The 20,644-nt window shown below is 42.9% G+C and overlaps 1 protein-coding gene across 2 annotated transcripts in view; it reads right to left on the reverse strand.

Annotated features, from left to right (window-relative positions):
* Positions 1-486: 486 nt before the first annotated feature.
* Positions 487-20,644, reverse strand: part of nova2 (NOVA alternative splicing regulator 2) — an 85,063-nt gene continuing 64,905 nt past the window's right edge. For both annotated transcript variants that reach the window (XM_039822643.1, XM_039822634.1), the window contains 2 exons: positions 19,783-19,949; positions 487-2,198 (listed from right to left, as the gene is read on the reverse strand). In XM_039822643.1, the coding sequence (XP_039678577.1) occupies positions 1,176-2,198; positions 19,783-19,949 (1,190 nt within the window). In that variant the 3' untranslated portion in view covers positions 487-1,175. The remainder of the gene's footprint in view (positions 2,199-19,782; positions 19,950-20,644) is intronic.

Below are 20,644 nucleotides of genomic sequence, written 5' to 3' on the forward strand. Positions count from 1 at the left end.
TCACAGCAGACTGCAAAAAAAAAAAAAAAGCCATAGATCCTGTGTTTGCCGCAGCTTGCACAGTATCACTCTCGTCGGTTTCGCACTACGTGAGATCATCAGCGTGCGCCTCGGCATTCTATCTCAAACACTAGAGCTGCGTGTGGGGGCTGGGGGCAGGGGAGGGGGGGGAGGGGTGGTCTACGTGCCATAAAACCTGCGGCGCTGCACTGCTCGTGGGATACATCACAGGGGGGGGGGGGTGTGTGCAAATGAAGAAACGCAGCTGATTCCCCCCCCCCCTCCCCAATTTTGCGTCACCCTTCATTCATCTCTCAGAAAGAGGGGGCAGAGGGGGGAGGTGAGATCATAGGCGGGGAGAGAATAAAAGGAGTTGGGGGGGGGGTGGGATTCGAGGACGTTTCTTCTCTCACACACCAGGCTTAAGTTTGCAGTCTTGCTCATTATAAACCCTTGTAAAAGGGAGGGGTGGGCAGGGCGAGGCCGTAGGCAAGTAGCGAGGAAGGCTTTTGGGAGGCGGGGGCCGGGGGGCCGAGGGGCAAATCAAAACTAGAAGAAAAACAAAAACCCTACGGGAGGGCGTGGGGTGTGGGCTGCAGGGGGAGGGAGGGGTAAGGGTTGTTTCCATAAGGGATTTTGGGGTTGGGGGGGGCGGAGGGTTGTACCCTGTAAACGCAAACCCTCCCCCCCCTCCGTGCCCATGCCCTTCCCTCCCTCCCCCTACTTCCGGTCCCCTCTCAGGCAGTCGGCCTGTCTACATGGCATTCAGCTTTGTCCACACAATACACAAACGGACAGACAGACAGCTTAATTTACTAAAACAAAACAATGAAACAAAACCAATAAAAAATCCCGAAAGGTCAAGACGTTAAGTAATAAAACCTTATTTACATGTTACACATTTTTTTCTTGGTTTTTCAGCGTGATAACTCGCTCCTCTCCCTCCTCATCTTCTCAGCACATTTTTGCTTCGCGTCAAATTTCTTTTTTTTTTATAATAGAGAATACTGAAAACACGCAGAAGAAAACGGCGCGGACGATTCCTTCTGACATTCTTGCTCTCCTCTCCTTCTTCCATTCTCACTCTCACTTTTTCATACTCCTCCCCCAAACCCCCACTTTTCTTTCTTTTTTTTTTTCCTCTTTTCCTCCTCGTTTCTCATTGGCTGTCAGGTTTAGCCCACCTTCTGTGGGTTGGTGGCACGTACCCCCTGCTCGTAGGTGATTCGCTGGCTGATCAGGTACTGTGCAGCCTGTGTGGCGGCCTGGGAACCCGTGATGGTCACCTTCCTGTTCCGAGTTCCAGGGATGAACTCGCCTTTCTTGGAGATCTGGATCCTGGCGCCGGTCAGCTCCTGGTACTCCACTAGCGTCTTCCCTCCTTTCCCTAAGATGGCTCCCACCAGGTTTTCTGGCACGGCGATCTCGACCACTTCCTTTGCTCCTTCTGCTAGCTTCTCCGTGGCCAGTAGAGATGACGCCACCAGGGGCGATGCGGCGCTTAAGTAGCCATTGGTGGCCCCTGTAGCGGCAGCCAGGGATCCCAGGGAGAAGCCTCCGAGACCTGCCGCTGGGTGACCTGCGCTGGTGGATGCATCGCTGGCGTAGGATGCTAACAAATTAGCTGCTGCGGCTGCTGCCGGGTTAGCGTTAGCTGCCACAGCTGCTAACACCCCTGAGGCTGCGGCGGGATTCAGCCCCAGGCCCAGGGAGTTGGTGTTGTAGCCGTAGCTGGCCAGGGTGTTGAGGGCGGAGGTGATGGCCAGCAGGTCGTTGCCTGAGAGGCTGGACATGGTGGTCGGGAAGGCCCCGACTCCAGCCAGGCTGGCCTGGCCGAGCAGAGAGGAAGCCGTGGCTGCTGCAGCGGCTGCCGCGGACGGCATTACCTCGGTGGAGTTGGCGTATGGGGAGCCAGTGGGGTTGGAGTTGGCGACGGGTCCTGTGATGTTGGAGTAGGAGATGTTGAGGCAGGAAGAGCTCTGCGGATCCTCCTGGATCTTCTGGACAATGATCTCCACGGCCTTGCGGTTCTGCTCTGGCTCCCCGCTGATGGTGACGACGCGTTCCTGCAGGTTGATGCCCTCGGGCTTTTGGGATAGCTGGACCCACGCCCCGGACTGCTCCATCACCGCCTTAACTGTGGCTCCACCTTTACCGATGATCAGCCCCGCCGTGCTGTTGGGGACAATCAGCTTGGCCTGGTGGAAGGGGCGGGGGAAAAAAGAGGAAAAAGAAAAGAAAAGAAAACATATGTTATTGGTTTTCAACAGAGGTGGGGATTGGCGATGAAAAATCGTTCTTTTGTCATGCAAAACAGGGCAAAATGGCGCACACATCGTTCAGCTCAAGAGTAGACATTAAAAGCAAGGTCAGCGCTGAAAAGGACTTTGTCAGGAACTGCTTTGGTGTCCTCAAGAAGGACGGGAGCCAAAAAGAGCCAAAGAAAAGAGGGAGAGAGACTGAACCATGTTTGAATACAGAGAGAGTGAGATGGAGAGCTGTGTGTGTGTGTGTGTGTGTGTGTGTGTGTGTGTGTGTGTGTGTGTGTGTGTGTGTGTGTGTGTGTGTGTGTGTGTGTGTGTGAGTGTGTGTGTCTGGGTGTCAGCAGTGTAATGATGTCCTGAAGGAGAAAGATATGCGATAGACATACAACATTATGGAGTGTGCAATTACAGTGTCTCCACCGACTTAACACATAACAAATTTTTTCTTTTGGTACGTAACAGAGAGAAAATAAGAGAAAAAGACAAAGTGCAAGTTGGTGCAAGAACAGGTGATGAAAAGGTAGAGAGAGGCACATAGAGTGGGAGGGAAGGATGGATGAGAGAGAGAGAGAGAGAGAAAAAAAAAAAAAAGAGAGAGAGGAATTCTAAAGAGGCTACTTGTGTAAAAAAAACTAACATTGACTCCCAAGGGTCAGCGTTGTCATGGAAACACAGCTCCAGCATTCAAAGGGTAGTGAACGGGAGTGAGGCGATGACACACACACACACAACACAAAACACAAAAAAAAAAAAACACACACACACACACACACACAGGCACATGTACACACTCTCTCCATGTCCAAACACAGTGTGGTATATTTAATTGCTATTATACTTTTTCATTTGTTCATCATATGTAACACTGGAATGGAAATGATGTTCTTTAGTGGATTTTCTTTTTTACAGTTATTGGAGAATTGACACATAGTACACTGCTGTGACTGCTGTGTGGACCATCTCTGCCATGTCTGCCTGTTTCTTTGTTTGTGTGGCTGCTTTCTTTGCAGGTACTGCAGGAGGGCGTGGCAGAGGCTCGCCAGTACAGCGGCAGCACCTGGGTTCATTAGTAACAACTGCCAACCCCTGGGCTCTGTGGACTACATGTAAATGAGCTAGCCTGACGTCGTCATACTCAGATTCTAGTTAGAATATGAGTCTGATACTGCTCCATAGAGAGCCGAAGTCACGCCCTTCTACTTCCAGTCCATGGGACCTTAATTCGGAAAAAATATGAATGAGAGTCAATGGAGAGATAATAATTACTTTTTGATCCAGTTTGAATTGAGCCATGGATTACAAATATGATGTTCGTCAATTTAAAACATTATTTTTCAACCGAAGAAAGTCTCAGTTTATTGTTAAACTGTTGAAGTATAAGACTGTGAAAATACGTAATTAGAAAGACTACACACTTCATGGATGACGTCTCTCTGAAGCTACGGTGTCTGTGTGTATCGTACCGGATATGTAACGTTACTCTAATGAGCCGAGGATCTCGCTTGTTCTTTTGCTTATCTGCTGAAAACACTTTGCTGGGTAAAACACATCAGGTAAGATAATGTTACATGTGTTGTGGGACAGAGCTAAGCTAGCTAGCTAGCGAGCAAGTTGAGCATCAAGCTAGGTGACGTAAATTGTGTGAGACGAGAGATGTAGTTCACTGAGCGGTTTCACACTAAACTAAGTGGTCATATGACAAACCTACGGCTAACTGAGACTTTCTTCGGTTGAAAATTTTTCCTAAATTGACGAACATCATATTTGTAATCCATGGCTCAATTCAAAAGGGATTAAAAAAATAATTTGCCTCTCCCCGTTCACTACCGTTCATATTTTTTCTGAGTTAAAGTCCCATGAGGTCCACCGGAAAGGGCGTGACTTCGGCTCTCTATTGGGCTGTGATTTTGGGGCGTGTTCCAAACGAACCAGAAAAGAAAATGCCTCTGCGCTCAATTGGATAGACCTCCAACCAATCAGAGCAACGGAGACAGACGTCACAGAAGCTGCGAGTCAAAGGCAGGCTTCGACAGAGCAAAGGCAGAGGCGGCAGTTTCCGTGTCGTGCGGACGGGTGTGGCAACGTGTATACATACGCGATCGCGGTTCCCTGTTCCTCTTTTTAAAATGAACGCGCTGTCGATATCTTCTACAACAGACGCGATGGCAGAAGCTACACATCTCAATTCTCCAGCGGCAGCCATCTTTGTTGTAAACAAATTCAACCCAAGCGCTCTTTGGTGACGTGGTTGATTACGTTGCTGTTGATCATCTGTCCATCATCGTATAAAGCCCGCCCTGACAATTTGATTGGTCCGAACAGCTTTGGTTCGAGCATACAGTAGTTGCTCCACAACGGATCAAGTCCAGACCTCAAATGTTGTGGGTAGGCTAAGTTCAGCTGGCATCCAGGCTGTAAATTTACTGTTTTTATATAGCTTTACAACTCAAAGCACTTTTACACTGGACAGGCAAGTTCGGCTGGCATCCAGGCTGTAAATTAACTGTTTTTACAACTCAAAGCACTTTTACACTGCACAGGCACCATTGACACACAAACATTCATATACTGGTGTCTCACCCACACATTGACATGGCACTGCAGGGCCAGGGATCGAACCACTGACCTTCTAATAGGTAGACGACAGCTCTACCACCTAGGCCACAGCCGCCCTAGTGAACCTCTTAAAGCCCTCTTGGGTTCCGTTGTGGTCTTTCCTCTTTGACACATCATCCTGGCCTTGGGTGTGTTGCTGCACCTCACAACACTGCACATACAGTACATTCTTTCACTCATGCACCCACCCACGCTACTTACCTTACTGAATACACACCCCACCGTTTAAGTTTCCTTTTATGTTATTATTTAAACTAATATATCATTTGTTAATTGGCTTTGTTGTGTGCATCTCCCTTTTTTGTCATGGCTGTGCGGACCGGTTTGTGACGGTCTATGGGACGTCATTAAACTGAAGTGATTCTAATGCCATTCTAAATTTCATCCAAGCATGCAACTGGGGTGCAACAAATTTATTAAAATGTTTATTTTTACAACTAATCTATTGTTAAGTCTACAAAATGTCAGAAAATAGTGAAAAATGTCCATCACCGTTTACAATGATATCATACACGAGGGCTCTCTCATTGATTTTAATCAAAATTAAATCACTTTACAATAATATTTTTTACTGTGCACACATTTCTGTGGATTGCGTTAATGCTTTGTTTTTCATGATTTTCCAAATTCTAAATGATAGATTTTGCATAATTTTGAGTGAGTGAAAGTGAATAGTGATGTGTTCAGGTCGGGTTGAATAGGATAGCTGCTATTTCTCTCAGAAAAGCAAGCATCACTTTGCCGAATGGAAACAGACCAGAGGAGAGTGTAAGACACCATCAACATTCGACAAAACACAACTTCTGCTGCAAGTTCATTTACTTTGCTCTTCAGTTCAGAAATTGTTTCTGCAAAGTTGTTTTTCACAAACAAGGACACCTGCAGCTGGAGATGTTATCGACTTCTGCAGCACATTAGCCGCCTCGCTAAAAACATGTGGGTGTGCGTACAAGTGCCGCGCTTTCTCCTCCTAGCATTGATCCCACTCTCTGCAGAGCAAACTACTGTATACCACTGCTATCTACTGTCTGTGCGAATGTCGAATATTCATATTGAGAGGAGAAAGGAAGAGTGTGGGTTGATAAATGACTTGGCCTTGATGAAGAAAAGAGGACGATAAAATGAAAGAGACAGAGCGCGAGGGAGGGGCTGATTGATTCAGAGAAAAGAGGACGAGAGACGCACTATTTTCTTTGCTTTCTGTTTTTCCAGGCAGAGTGAAATTAAGAGGAAAAGAGAAGGAAAAAGAAAAATTCAAAGCGAGAGGGATCAATTCAACTTACAAAAGAAAAATGCGAAGGCCATGCCAATTATCTCCCCTGTCTCCCCCCTCTCCTTTATCCCTCCTCCCTTACCCTTGGGTTGCTGCAGTTTTAAGCCTTACTACATCTGCGCGGCAGCAGCCTCGATGCAGCCGTTTGTTGCCACGCCGCGTTCCACGGCTCGCTCTCTGCACCGCAGCTTTCCACGAAGCGGAAGATGAATTTACATAGAAATAGAAAATTAATAAGGGGCATGCAGGAGGGAGCCACTTCAAACCAGCAGACAGCGTCAAATAGTCACTTCTCGCTGCTTTGAGTTGAATATTAGAGAATTATCTTCCCCCTCTTGTGATTGTTTGTTTGTGAGGTGTCGGTGTGTCGCTCTATGGGATTAGCAGGTGCAATTTTATTCCTTTTTGTTCATTCATCTTTTCTCTCAGAACGAGTGGCAGTTTGTAGTCCGTTTCTATTGATTAGTGTTGTTACTGTGAGGCTCGTACACAGCGAGGCTCCTTCAACACGTCTGTTTACGTCCTTCTGCTATCAGAGACTCGGCTACAATCTGCTGTCCTGTGTAGATTAATGAGAAGAGCAAAGTGCTAACAAAGTGTGAACGCTGCTGGAGCCGAGCCACTCTGTTTTCTGTTGAGCTCTGAGGATTGGCCCAGTATAGATGAGTTACCTTCAATACTAGAAATCACTAAGCACATATGGCAAATGTACTCAAAATGACACGAAAAATAATCAAATTGATGTTCAAACCAATGAACTGTGTTCCAACTGTCATGCATTACACAACAACCAAAACCGATAGTAATTAATTAGTTTGGAGAGAAGTGAACTAACTGGAGTAAAAATACATTTTTAATGTCATCATCCAGCCCCTAAAAGCACTCTCAGAGATCCTATACTTTTTTGGCGGGGGAAAAAATTACTTAAAAAAAAAAAGCACAATCCTCTACTTTTATTATTTTAGTGACTAAAAAAGTTTTTTTTTTTCCCAACCCCCCCAAAAAAAAACCCTTTTTTTTTAAAAAAAAATTTTTTAAAAAAAAAAAAAAATTTAAAACCCCCAACACACAAACAAAAAAAAAAAAAAAAAAAAAAAAAATAATTAATAAAAACTTTATTTTTTTTTTTAAAGGTAAAATTTTTTTTTTTGAACTCCTTGGTGTTCATCACTGCTGAAGTCTAATTTTGCATCTGCGTCTGTTTTTTTTCCGAGTGGCGACATTTTCAGGATGGTTGTTTTTGTGGTGAGGAGATGAGCAGGCGGTGGGGGGTAAAAATGGAGACGAGGGATAAAATAAATAAGTGACAGGCAGAGAGAGAGGGAGAGAGAGAGAGAGAGAGAGAGAGAGAGAGAGAGAGGGAGCCAAAAAGATTTTACCCATGAAGCCTTTCATCCTCTGCACTGAAACATTTTCTCACACACACACACACACACACACACAAACACACATGCACAGAGTGTTGGTGGGAGGATAAACAGTGGCGTACAGTAATGCCTGATCCCTTCTGGCCCTAATGATCACATCTACCATCTTTATACCCAACTGATTCTCTCTAATGAGCTTCTCCGTTTGCCTCCACTCCTCCTCCTCCTCCTCCGCCTGCTCTGCTTTCTTCCCTCACGTTTTGCTCTTTCCATATTGTTTTTCTCTCCTTCTGCAGTTTCAAAGAGGTTTTAAAACTCTTCTTACAAAGTCAAACACACACACACTCCCACGCACACAATCCCTTCTCAATCTGAAGGGCGTTTCTTTTTGTGAAATCATCATCTTCATCCTGGATTTATTTGGTACGCTCTAATGGCCGACTTAGCCAGCCAGCCAGCCAGCCAGCCAGCCAGCCTTGTACCTACCCACAATCCTCTGCACCCAGCACCTTACTGCATAGCCGTCACAGAGAAGAAGATTATGTGACAGTTGGCAGCATTCAGGCAATCACGGTGATGGCTCTTTCATGTTTGTTTTTTCCTCAGCCGCTGTGGTTTAACATTTTTGCATTTCTGGTGTCTCCCTTTTTGTTTTATGTTTTTCTCCTTGAAGAGCTTTATATCTTTTAGGAGAAACATTGCCACGGAGGAGAGGAGAGGAGAGGAGAGGAGGGTTTGGCATCCATCCAGCTGCTGACTAGAACGTCCTGTTGCTGCAGCTGCTGGGCCCAGGTCGAAGGTGAAAGCCAATCTCCTGTTCATGAGTACACTGGAGGAGGAGCAGGGATGGGAAGTGTTGACTTCAGCAGGGATGGCGGCTTAGCTGATAAGTCCAAATCAATGTCAACATTGGGGTGATTTGATTCTGGAGCAGTTTGGAACAAGTTCAGGGTTTGACTGTTGGTGGGGGTTTATGAATGCCAAAACTGCTAACAGTTCATACTTTGAGTTAGGGCTGCGCAATTAAACGGAATTTTAATCGGGATTACGATTTTGGCTACTAACGATCACAAAAACTGAGTCATCGATCAAAACCATTAGCTTGCACGTTACGTTTTGCAGATAACCTCTTTTTCTGTCTTGTGTCCTGAATGAAAAGAAAAGTTCAAACGGGCAAAAGTCTTAAGGGAAATTTCACAGTTTAAGGTGTTTTCACTGTCGATTTGTTTCGCTGTTTCACTGTTTTTTTTAGCTTCAATGATGCAACATCTTTCCAAAACGAGTAATCGTGTTAAATAATCGTGATTTCAATATTGACCAAAATAATTGTGACTATGATTTATTCCATAATCGAGCAGCCCTACTTTGAGTGGACAAATCTTAAAATGTGACAAAGGCATTCAGTGTTTTTTTACTGGAACAGCCTGGGACCCTAAACCCCAGAGTTAGGATTCTTTTAGGGTTAACAGCTCTTCATCAGCCTCATCCAGTCGGCCCACAATGCATCTCTGCTCGTTATGACCTGACGAGGTTCACCTGGCGTAGTCTTGGGGGTCGATATTTGGTCAGTGGGAGGAGATCTAAACGCCTAGTCAGAGCCGTGTAGCAAATTCAATTCAAATTTCAAACATAGCGCAGCTTGTCATCATTACCTACCTGCCCAGGGCAGCAATTGTGCTAAAACCTCTCCTTGTTTTTACACAAGGTTAATGTTTAATTATGCACTGTTCCTGTCTAGATAAAATGACATTACATTAGAGAACATTTCATTCCTTGTATGCATCTGTACTCTCTACATCTACTACTGTGGCCGTGCTGCTCTTCACCCTGAAACAGCATAACTCCCTAATGCTGGCTCCTTTTGTCCAATGAACCTCATACTTTGATGAATGAACAAACCAGACCATTAATAATTTCTTCAACATCATCTTAACAACTCCATTTAGCTCACGGATTGGTCCAGCTTCCCACTGCCTGTCTCAGATGATTGGCATTGGATGTTTTCTACAAAAATAAACAATCTCCAACCCAGTGTTAGGGCAATATAAATGGATAATCAGTCAAATGTACAGAAAAACATCATCATTTTAAGTCATGGCAGTTATTGTTTGAATCTATAAAGGAAAAAAAAACAACACTCCTCTTCTCCTCTGAGAATAACATGATCAACATAAGTTTTATAAGGCCTCCACTTTGCCCGTAACCTATTTCTTTATTGTCATCATGTTGAGAAGCGAGTGAAGAGAAAATATTAAAATCTTACAACTGAATTAAGTCTCTGATGGAGAATACAGTAGTTGCCTAACAAAGTATTTCCATTGTCCTGAAGTTGACCTGTTGTTCTCACAGCCTGTAAGCAGACAGACAGCGAGGCAGAGGGGGCATGTGTGTGTGTGTGTGTGTGTGTGTGTGTGTGTCTGTGTGTGTGTTGCATAGACAAGTAGTAAAGATGAGCTAACAGGGTGCTGAGGCCACCGGAGTATGGAAAACTGAGAGAATGATGTCTCATTTAACAAATGAGGCAGCAAGAAAACAGTTAACAACCTTGACACACACACACACACACACACATACACACACACACAAACACACACACACACACACACACTGTGAACCCAGATTTAGTTGTAATTAAACTTTTATTCTTTCATGTTTTGTTAAAAAAACATATTCGTTACTAAATCACATTAGGTGTTTGTAATAATCAGCTTAAGTATGCAGTGCACAGATCATATTAAGCAGAGATAACTAAGGAGGTTAAGTTTCTGTATGGGAGGGGCGGGGTCATTAAAAGTTTTCTGCACTGAAACGATGCAAAGTATGTATGTGTAAAAATGTATGTTCTGAACGGTTTCTGTCCTAGTTAAAGTGTGTTTTAATAATTTTCTGTCAATGTTTAGGGTGTGCATTTACGATATCTGGGTTTTGGTTTTGTGTGGTGGATTTAGTAGCCAAGGAGAACACGGAGGATTAAAAACAACATGATGGACTCTTCAGAAGAGGTAACTATCGTCACTCGATTTTCTGCGCGCGAAAGTCGCCGGACGACACAATCTTCTGAGAAATCCAGAGAGAGCTGTGTGGAGCTGATGGTCTTAATTAGCTTTGTAGCAACTCATTTGGCAATGGCTTGAATGTAATGGACGTTCATTAATATTAAAAAGTTACGCATTAAAACTTTAAGATGGTTTAAGGCACACAGCTTTCCATGCAATTTCTAGTAAAGTCAACTAATTTGGGATAACACACACACACACACACACACACACACACGCACAGTATGTTGCGGTAGTTTGTCAGGGTTTAGTCTTGACGTGCAGCTGTATTAACACACAGCTTCAGCCCGCTGCATCTCTGGCGTCTCCCCTGTCCGTGTTCTAATTTCATGAAACACAAATCTGAGCAGAAACAGCAAAATTCAGAGCGCTGACGGAAAAGATTGTTCTGTTTACTCAAAGCTGGAAGTGTTTCACTGGTGAAGACGTTGTGTGATAAATAGCAATCAAAATGAATTTGTTGAATAATTAGTGGTGCAGGCTTGACATAACGAATCGTTCAGTTCCATTAGTAAACACTCTCTAAAAGCCTTTTCACCTTCAGATAAAATATCGCCACCAAGAGATGACTTTGTGGGATTAAATCAGAGTTGTATTTATGTTTTCATATGAAACTTTTGCTTGTGCATCATCCCATTTGTGCAACAAATGTACCTACAGGTATAAATAAAGTAACTTGAACCTGAAAGAGTAACAATAAAATCTGTAAATACATTTAAATTGCAATAAAAGTTTGCATGCCGAAGAGAAGAAAAAGATCCACACATACGTACATATTTTAAATCGTGTGAAATAAGATTTTTTAAATTGCATTTAGCATACTTGTGCATGCAAACCTTTAAACTGCGCCTGTATGCACCTATCTTTCCAGTATTCATCTTTTATTTTCACATATTCTAGCAAGGTGACGTGTCTGAAAATGTTTTCTAATAGGTCAAAGCAACTTAACCTCGATTTAATCCCATATTTGTAACCTGTTCCATACTAATAAGTCAAACACTCTTCTCTTTTTTTTCTCTAGCTTTTCTTCATCTCCCATCACTCCGTCATCCCTCTATCCTTCCTTCCTTTCTTCTTCTGTCTCTCACTATATCAGAGCTGTCATGTAGCTCTCGTCCGGACGTTGTCTCCCCCGTTCCATCCAGGTCACAAGGCCGTCTTTCAGTGTTGTCATTGGAGGACAACACACACACACACACACACACACACACACACACACACACACACACACACACACACACATGCACGCACGGACACAGACGCAAAGACACTCATAAATTCATAATTTCACTTGTACTTAATACTCATACTAAAAAGGTGCATACCATACAATCCCGCAAAGATAAACAGACAAACACAAAACAATACACACATGTTCTCTGAGATGTACTACGTGCACACCTACATGTACACACATACACACACAGCAAGTAGAAGGAGAACGGACAACTGTTGAGGCTGCAGAAGTTTGAACTTTGAAGTCTTAAGCAGGGGACTTAAGCTTAATCTGCCTCCTCCTGATCCACAGGCTTAGTCGCCCCTCTCTCTCCCTCTCTGCCTCTACCTCGCTCTCTCTCTCTCTGCCTCTCCCTCATCAACCTGTCATCCTTCTTTTTCCATCTCTTTTTTTTCTTTTATCCCCGACCTGTCCAGGAGCCCAAAACCCCCCCTCTGCAGGTTATAAATAACTGCATGACAGAAGAGCCAGGGTACAATGACTGACAGCGAGGGGACATAGTGTGAACTTGGATATGAACATTCACGTATACAGGCACACACACTTGTATAGGCTTTATAGTGCTATACAACATGCTCTAACATGCATAACGATTTCAGGGCTTTTTTCTGACTCCTAACCAGGATTTGGGAGCATTTTGTTTCTGGTATGCAAACAATACAAACATGAACACACAATATGTATTCTATGTGCATATAGACACACATGGGAAAGGTTGGAGCTGGCTTTTGTCCTGTAATGTTGCAGTTTGAGTGACCTCCTGAGCAAATTTTCCTCTCCTGGGAGACATTAAACTTGACATAATGTGCACACATTCCACACACACACACACACACACACACACACACACACACACACACACACACACACACACACACACACACACACACGGAACATGAAATTACATTATTTTTCTTGCCCTAATGGGGTAACGTGCAAATGTAGCCATAGACGCAACTCAAGTTAAACACATTATTTAAAAAAAGAAAACATTTGTGGTTCGGTGATAAAAAAATACAACTGCTGGAGTCATTAAAAAAAATTCTCCTGATTTGTAGATAAAATTGAACTGTCACAACCTGGCTCAAAAGTATGTGACAAAAGAGGGAACCCACACAAACGGCCAGTTGCCACTTCAGACCATGAATCTCTCTTTTTTTTTGGAAACTGTTAAACATTGGGAGTGTGTTTCTGCTGGTTCCATCATTACATGGGTGCAGCCAAGACTTGCTTAAACCCACAGGCCCCAAAGTTTCCAGAGATACCAAACATGTCCTGCTGAATTTTGGGGATGAATGCAAATGATGCATAATACATCTAGAATATTTCCATTTGTATGTGAAGTAAACAGCAAGTATTGCAGGAGAGTTTTCTCTTTAAACAGATGTACAGGGGCGAAGGTCTGTAGCTCCTTACATTGTGTGTCAAAAAAAAAAAAGATTAAAAGATTAATCTGTAGAGTACACCGTGTGGCAGGTACTTACACATTATGTAAAAACATATTAAACTTTCTCTTTGAGAGACACAAAATCAGTTTGTGGAATGTCAGATAATACAATTTCCTTTCTTTCTTCCTTCCTTTAACCCTTGTGTACTTAGTGTTTATACCTCTCCTCTCCCCTGTCCATTTTTCTGTGTGATGTTCACGTGCGCGAGTTACAGCAGAAATAATATAATGCAGGCGCTCAATCATGACTGTTATGAGCAGATAAGAGACACACAACAGAGAGTGCGTTATTCTGCTGACTCAGCAGTGAGGCAGAGACTGCAAATCACAGGACTGACGGCAAGATAAAATGTTACGTAAGAGGGTAAGAAAGCAGCAGACTTTAAACGACTGCTCAGGTGTGTAAAAACCTGATCACAAGTTAACAGAATACAGTACAGAACAGACGTATTGTCACTGCACACTGTATCTTGTTAAAGAAAGACAAAATAACACTCCACGATGACAAGTGGACTGTATATTTTTGTAGTTCAACACAACAGACAGAGTGGTGAGTCTTGTGTGAGGAACCGATCAGCGGATCAGTCAGAATTATAACTTTAGTTACTTGGATGGATGTTAAAAGCTGAACCCAAATGGATTTGAAAGGCTTCAGATTTGATAAAATGCTATCAAACCCCAACTTTATTCTTTAATTCCTTCACTGATCATCAACAACACAGAACTTATCATGACCGATCGCTGCGTTTGACTCATTTGTCGGCAGAAGCTGAATCGGTTCTCTCTCTCGCCAGCGAAGCGTGGAGTATTACACTCCCTCCTCTTCATCATCTGGCACAAAATGAGCCAGACTCTACGTTTTCCTGACATTTACGGTGAACTTCCTGGTGCTTGGAGGCAATAACAGGAAGTAGGAAACAGGTGTTCATGCTGGAGGTGAGAGTTCACAGGAAAAGGCCTCTCTCTCTCCTGCAGGAAGTGGCAAGGGGGAGCGGCCAGGAAAACAGCCAGACGAGAGTCGATGAGTGTAAGTGCTCCTAGGCCTATGTGCTGCTGCAGTTTTCAGTCTGAATAAAGGCCATGCCGAGCCAAAAATAGCCCCAGAATAATACCACAACAAAACCACAAGCCATTTACAGCTGATCTCACAGGGGACACAGCTCCGGCTCTGCAGCTCACTTCCAAACACCATAATGCAACAATAACAGAAGAGAGGGGATGTTTTACTGCCAATATGAATACAATATTGATGCAGTAAGTAGGTGATGCCTTACTACATTACACATAAACACTTTAAGGGAGGTCTCCAGAGTTCTTTGGCTTTATGTCACGACCGCTGGTGTTTGTGCGTTGCTTTTCTTAAAAAACTGAATTTACTGTACACCAAAACAGCAGAACTTTAAACAGGGATGATCACAACGGGTTAGGTTACTTGAAACTCTTACTGTACAAAACATGGACATGGTGTCTGTGACATCATCCACAGGTTACAATTTTTGGGTTCATTGCTGGCCCCCAACTTGTCCGTTGTTTGAAGTCAGAATAGAGAAGACTCAAAGAGCAAGAGCATACTTACATCCATAATAATGTTTGTATACATTTTCATCTAAAGTTAGCTAACATTAGCTACCATAAGATACTTCTCATACCAGACCAAGTGAGGTGAAATTAGTTATTGAGATCCAATATTTTATATAAATATAAATAATAAGTACGCATTTGTGTTTTTCTTTTATAAATGAGTCTGATACTCAACATCATGTGGCCATTAGAGTGTCTGAAGAACATTTCCAAATTGGCTTCAGGTTTTAGGGACAAACACACAAACAAATCAGCTTACTGTATGCTATACAAATGTGTTGAATTAGTATTTTAAGTGAATATTTTATGTATCTGTCAATATATCATGATACAAATAAAAACTTAGCAATCAAACAACTACCTAAAGTCCAAGGTAAAAGTGCATTATGGGACACTGAAGTCCAGTTTTTTCATTTAGTACTGTACCATTACCACATAACTGAGGAAAAACAGCCCCTAACTCAGTTTAAAGTACTGGAAAAAATCCTTTGTTGACATGTTGTTTAACAGTCGAATTGTGAAATGGATTTTGTGAGAGCACTTCTCACCCTTTCCAAACTATGAATATCTCATTTGAAGTGTAACATTAGTCCATGTTGCAGTGTGAACACAGTGGTGTGATGTTGTTTTACAAGAGCATACTTTGGGGGGATGGAAACAAAAGCAAACAATAATAATAAATAATACAAGTAATAAAATCCTTCAATAAATTCTCTCTGTCCGTATGTCATGTCAGACCTCATTAGAGCCGGTAGAAGAATTTATTCAGCTCATAAATCTTCTTCGTCGCTGGTCTGTTGTCCTGTTATGCGGCCTTGAGGACGCGGTGTGCCGCCGCTGCTCTGTTTTTCTTTCTATCAGCAGCTGCTTCTTCCAGCAAAGCTCTCTGTCACTCAACAGCTGTCGGCTAACAAGAGTTCAGATCTGCTTCCAGCTTTCAGTCACCCACTCAGACGGCCAGACTTTGGTTTTTGGCTCAGCTTGTCCTCTCTCTCTCTCTCTCTCTCTCTCTTTCTCTCTCTCTCTATCTCTCTCTCCGTCTATCTGTCTTTATGTCATCATCTTCCACACTCTCTGTCTCTCCATCTTCCTCCCAGTTTATCGTTCCAACTCTGCTTCTTTTTCAATACATCACAAACACATATTTTCTCTCTCTCTCTCTCTCTCTCTCTCTCTCTCTCTCTCTCTCTCTTACCCACTTTTATTCTCTCGCCCAGTCCCAGGGGTTAACCAGTAAGGCCAACACCACATGCTACAACAGCCGCACTCTTGACAAGAAGAAGACATTTTATACACAACACGAAATAGTAGACAATCGACGGCTGCACCGCACCCGACACCATTCATCTTTCAGGGGCACATGTGTATGATGGCATGTATTTCAACGTGTGTGTGTGTGTGTGTGTGTGTGTGTGTGTGTGTGTGTGTGTGCGTGCGTGCGTGTGTGTGTGTGTGTGTTACTTTTGTTACCCATCCCTGCATTACTGGACTGAGTATGTTTTCCACTTCTTTTAGTTGGTAATATGTGCAGTTTATATTAAAATGTTACTTTTATGTTCATTGTTTTTTTCAAATTTCTTCCTTACTTTCATTCTATTAAATTGTCTTATTTAAGTATAGGCTTAGGGTTAGGGTGTGTGTAAGGGTTAACACACTAGATTAGTGTCTGTACAGTACTGCAGCATGTTGCTGAAGCAGGAAAACAAAAGTATTTGAACGACATAAATTGAATTTAGACGTAACAAGTTACTTTTTGAGGTTGTGTAATTATATATGTTCATAATTATCTTATTATTATATTTCCTTCAGAAATGTTGATCAAAAGTATGTATGCTTATGGTTGCATTAGCTCAAATACAACACATACATGAAGCTGTGGATCATTTTATGAACATTTTTCTGTTTTCCTCAAATACACAAAACTTTGGGGTTTTTGCTAGAACTTGAAATCAGTTTCTTTGGGTTTGATCAATGCTCGGCTGCATTAACTGTCTTGGAGAGGTCGGGGCATCTGTGTGTCCAGCAGGGTTGGTGTTGGTGGAGGAGGTTATTTTGGTTTGGGGGTTTCTTTTTTGTGCCTATAAACATGTGTGCATCTGTGTGTCGTCAAATGCTGCACAAATCCATTTAGTCGCCTCTCCGACATGGTATAAATAGCCTAAAGAGCAACAGGGGGATTCACCCTCTATTATGAGGGTCTAAATATCAGCAGCTATTAGCCTGCTCGTCTCCCCGCGGCTGCTCGCCTCGTTCAAAACAGCATTACTCAACTGTCAGTCAGTCTAAGTCTCAGACGCTCATGAAGCAGAAGATACAAACTGAATAAGGCAAAAAACATCACACATGTTGAGGGTGGTACTTTTAGTTCTGTCAAGGGAAAAGTTCGCCTTTTTTGTATGTCTGCGTACGTATACGCTTCCTTGCTGAGAGCTGGATGAAAAGAGTAATATCATTCTCATATGAAGCTACTGCGAGCAGCTGGATAGCTTAGCTAAAACTAAGAAAGAAAACAGAGCCATAATCCACCTACCAGCACCTGTACAGCTCAATAATTTATAAAAAAAATTATAAAAGTTATATCCCATATGTTAAATCTGTGTAAGGGTAAAACAACAATTCACCATGTTACAGGGGTTATGTGCTGCACACATCTTCTGGCTCTGAGCAGCAGGCTAACTTGCTGGACTCTCCACTGGTTGCCTGGCAACTACAACCTGAATTTTGTGTGGAGAAACTTGACTGATCTGCACAGAAACCTGGCTGAGGTGGTAGAGCCACACCTTACACTTATGGGATGACCTGCAGTGCCGACTACAAGCCAGGCCTCGTCGGCCAACAACGGCAATCAACCTCACTGAAGCTCTTGTGGTTGAATGGGCGATGTGAAACAATTACCTAAAGCTGTAATATTTGGGGGTGCACATACTTTTGGCCATACCATCCCAGCCTGACAAGAATAAAATGCAGAGAATTGTTTTGGGCATTAAAATCAGAACAAGACGTCAACTTTGAAGACACAAATGAACAAGACACCATATGTGCAAACACAAATCATTACTGTTTTCAGCGTGAGCCTTAAAAAGCCTGTTTGTGTTTAACTCTGCAGAGTATGTGTGGGCTGGAGGATTAAATGGAGAGTAACTCTGTGTGTGTGTGTGTGTGTGTGTGTGTGTGTGTACCAGGGTATTGATTAATTATGCATAAAACTCTCCTCATAACTGCACCTTAGAATTGTGTACGCTGCAAAAAAAACTATCTCTAAGGGCTGTGTGTTTGTGTGTGTGTGTGTGTGTGTGTGTGTGTGTGTGTGTGTGTGTGTGTGTGTGTGTGTGTGTCATGTGAGTGTGTGAGTGTACACAAGTCGGATAGCTATAATTATTCACAACTAAGGCATTGCCATCCTTCGTCTCCCCCGCTGCCAAATTCTGCTTATGACAGAGAATGAAAAATCTCAGCAGGGGAGAACATACGCAACACTAATGCAACACCACAGCTCAGATATGAGGAGGAAACAGATACTTCTGGCGACATATAAAAAATGTTTTCACTTTCATTTGGATTTTTCACTCTGCAGCATACGCCATCTTTTAATTTTATTCCCTAATGATTCCTTCTTATATTTATTTATACTTATTTATGTAAATACAAGTGTAACTGTGTGTGTGTGTGTGTGTGTGTGTGTGTGTGTGTGTGTGTGTGTGTGTGTGTGTGTGTGTGTGTGCGTGTGTGCGTGCGGGCCCACAGGCCTGGTCAAATGCATCGTCTAGCAGGCCTGAACAGTCAATAGAGGGAAACAATGCCAGACCTGACTAATCAATAGGGAGCAATCATGAAGAGAGAATGATGATTATCACTTAAACAGATTGGGATCATAATCAATGGCCGCACTAATTGTCCTCCATTACACAGCTGGTATTGGCACCCAGATTTAGCTGCACAATCAGCAGTGAAATGAACTTCATGTGAACTAAATTAAACAAAGTTTCTGGACAAACACCAACTTTGTGAAATCATTCATCAAAAGTTTCTGCTGTCTTTGAAAACAGCTGAGACATGACGTGTGCAATGACAGCTAGTGGAACAGAAGCTGACGCTCAAAGGGTGGGACTTCGGCCATCTATAATGTTTTAATTACATTACACAGCATTCAGATTTTTTTACTACACTACTACACTCATATGGGTTTTGATCTATATTGAGATCCTGATTATTTACCACATTATTCATAATTTTAGGGACAAAACATTGTTATTGCACCTTAACATTCAAATAAACAAAGTACTGCTGTCACTTCCATCTTGTGCTACATTACTACTACTACAACTGGTTGAATGGATGGTCTACGTGTGTGTGTGTGTGTGTGTGTGTGTGTGTGTGTGTGTGTGTGTGTGTGTGTGTGGCAGCCAGCAATTCATGTCATATGTGGAGTTTATATGTTCACACCTTACACACTGCATCCTGCCTGAGTGGATGTCATCTCTCTCTCTCTCCCCCCTCTCTATTTGTTATCTTCTCTTCTCTTCTCTCCTTCCTCCCCTCCCTTTTTCCCGTTTTCTTCCCATGTCTTCTTTTCTCCCTCGCCCTTTCTTTATGTCTCTTTTTTCAAGTCTTGTCTCCCTGATGCTCCTTTCCCCCATATTTTTTAATTGTTCACTCCCTTTCTCTCTCCCTCCGCCATCTGTTTACATGGTCGCAGGTCGCTTTTCCTTTTTTCAACCTCATTCACTTTCACTCAAACGGAAACTCACAACTCGACCACAGAAACGCACAGTTTGACGTTCCAAAGGCAAACACTTCTCTCACTCCCTTACTCACACACCCCTTCAACCGAGGCAGAGCTGGCACACACACACACACACACACACACACACACGATTGTAGGGATAGCCTCAGTTGCTCTGGGTTTTCATGGAATAGAATAGAAGAGACAGTGGGACTGACCTGTTTGACGCGGTCGGGGTTGACGGTGGTCTGTGGCTGCAGGATGCTGACAGGCTCTGTCTTCTGGGTGCTCTGAGGCATCTCCCTCACCTTCTCAGCAATGAAGTCATGGACACCGTTCAGCGCCTCCACCGTCCCCTGGATCAGACACACCCGCTCTGTCGTCCCTGCACACACACACAGACAAGACAGGTCAGTGCATGAGTTTAAACTGATGGCAATCCCTTTTTGGAGGACATACAAAGAGCTCATTGTAAGCAACAGGGGGAAAAATAATACCAGCATGTTTTCAACTGCTGAAATATTCATATGAGTGCTTCTAAAGTCTTTTGTAACTCAGACAAATAATTGAATATTATTTATTTTCCAAATTGTTGTCACTTTGATGAATTAATGTGTTTCCTGTGTCCAGGCATGTAATGGAGCTGCTGCACTGCCAGAAATAAAGCAAGAAGAATAATTCTGTACTTCTTTATCAACGGGCCAACGTGCCAAGTGATTTATTCCATTCATGTTTTCTTATGTACAAATTCATAAAAATGTTTCCACAGGTTGACGGAAACTCAACCGTCAGGGGGAGGGTAAAGGTTTGACGTTGTGCGGAATATGCTGTCCCAATTCTGATTTGAACACTCAGAATTTTCTTTTTTCATCATTTTTATGTGCAATTGAATGGAAATGAAATTACTCACACTGATTTTCAAAGAATAACAACTGGGAGATAAGAAAATATACCAGGAAGCTCTAATGATCCCTGCTGGGACACTGCTGCAGCAGCAAGAAATAACAACAAAGATAAAAAAACAACAACACTGAATTATCTAAAAATTGAACCGAAGTGGAGGAAAAGGAACATATATGT

This window comes from Perca fluviatilis, chromosome 2 (genome assembly GCF_010015445.1).
Source record: "Perca fluviatilis chromosome 2, GENO_Pfluv_1.0, whole genome shotgun sequence".
Lineage (NCBI taxonomy): Eukaryota > Metazoa > Chordata > Actinopteri > Perciformes > Percidae > Perca > Perca fluviatilis.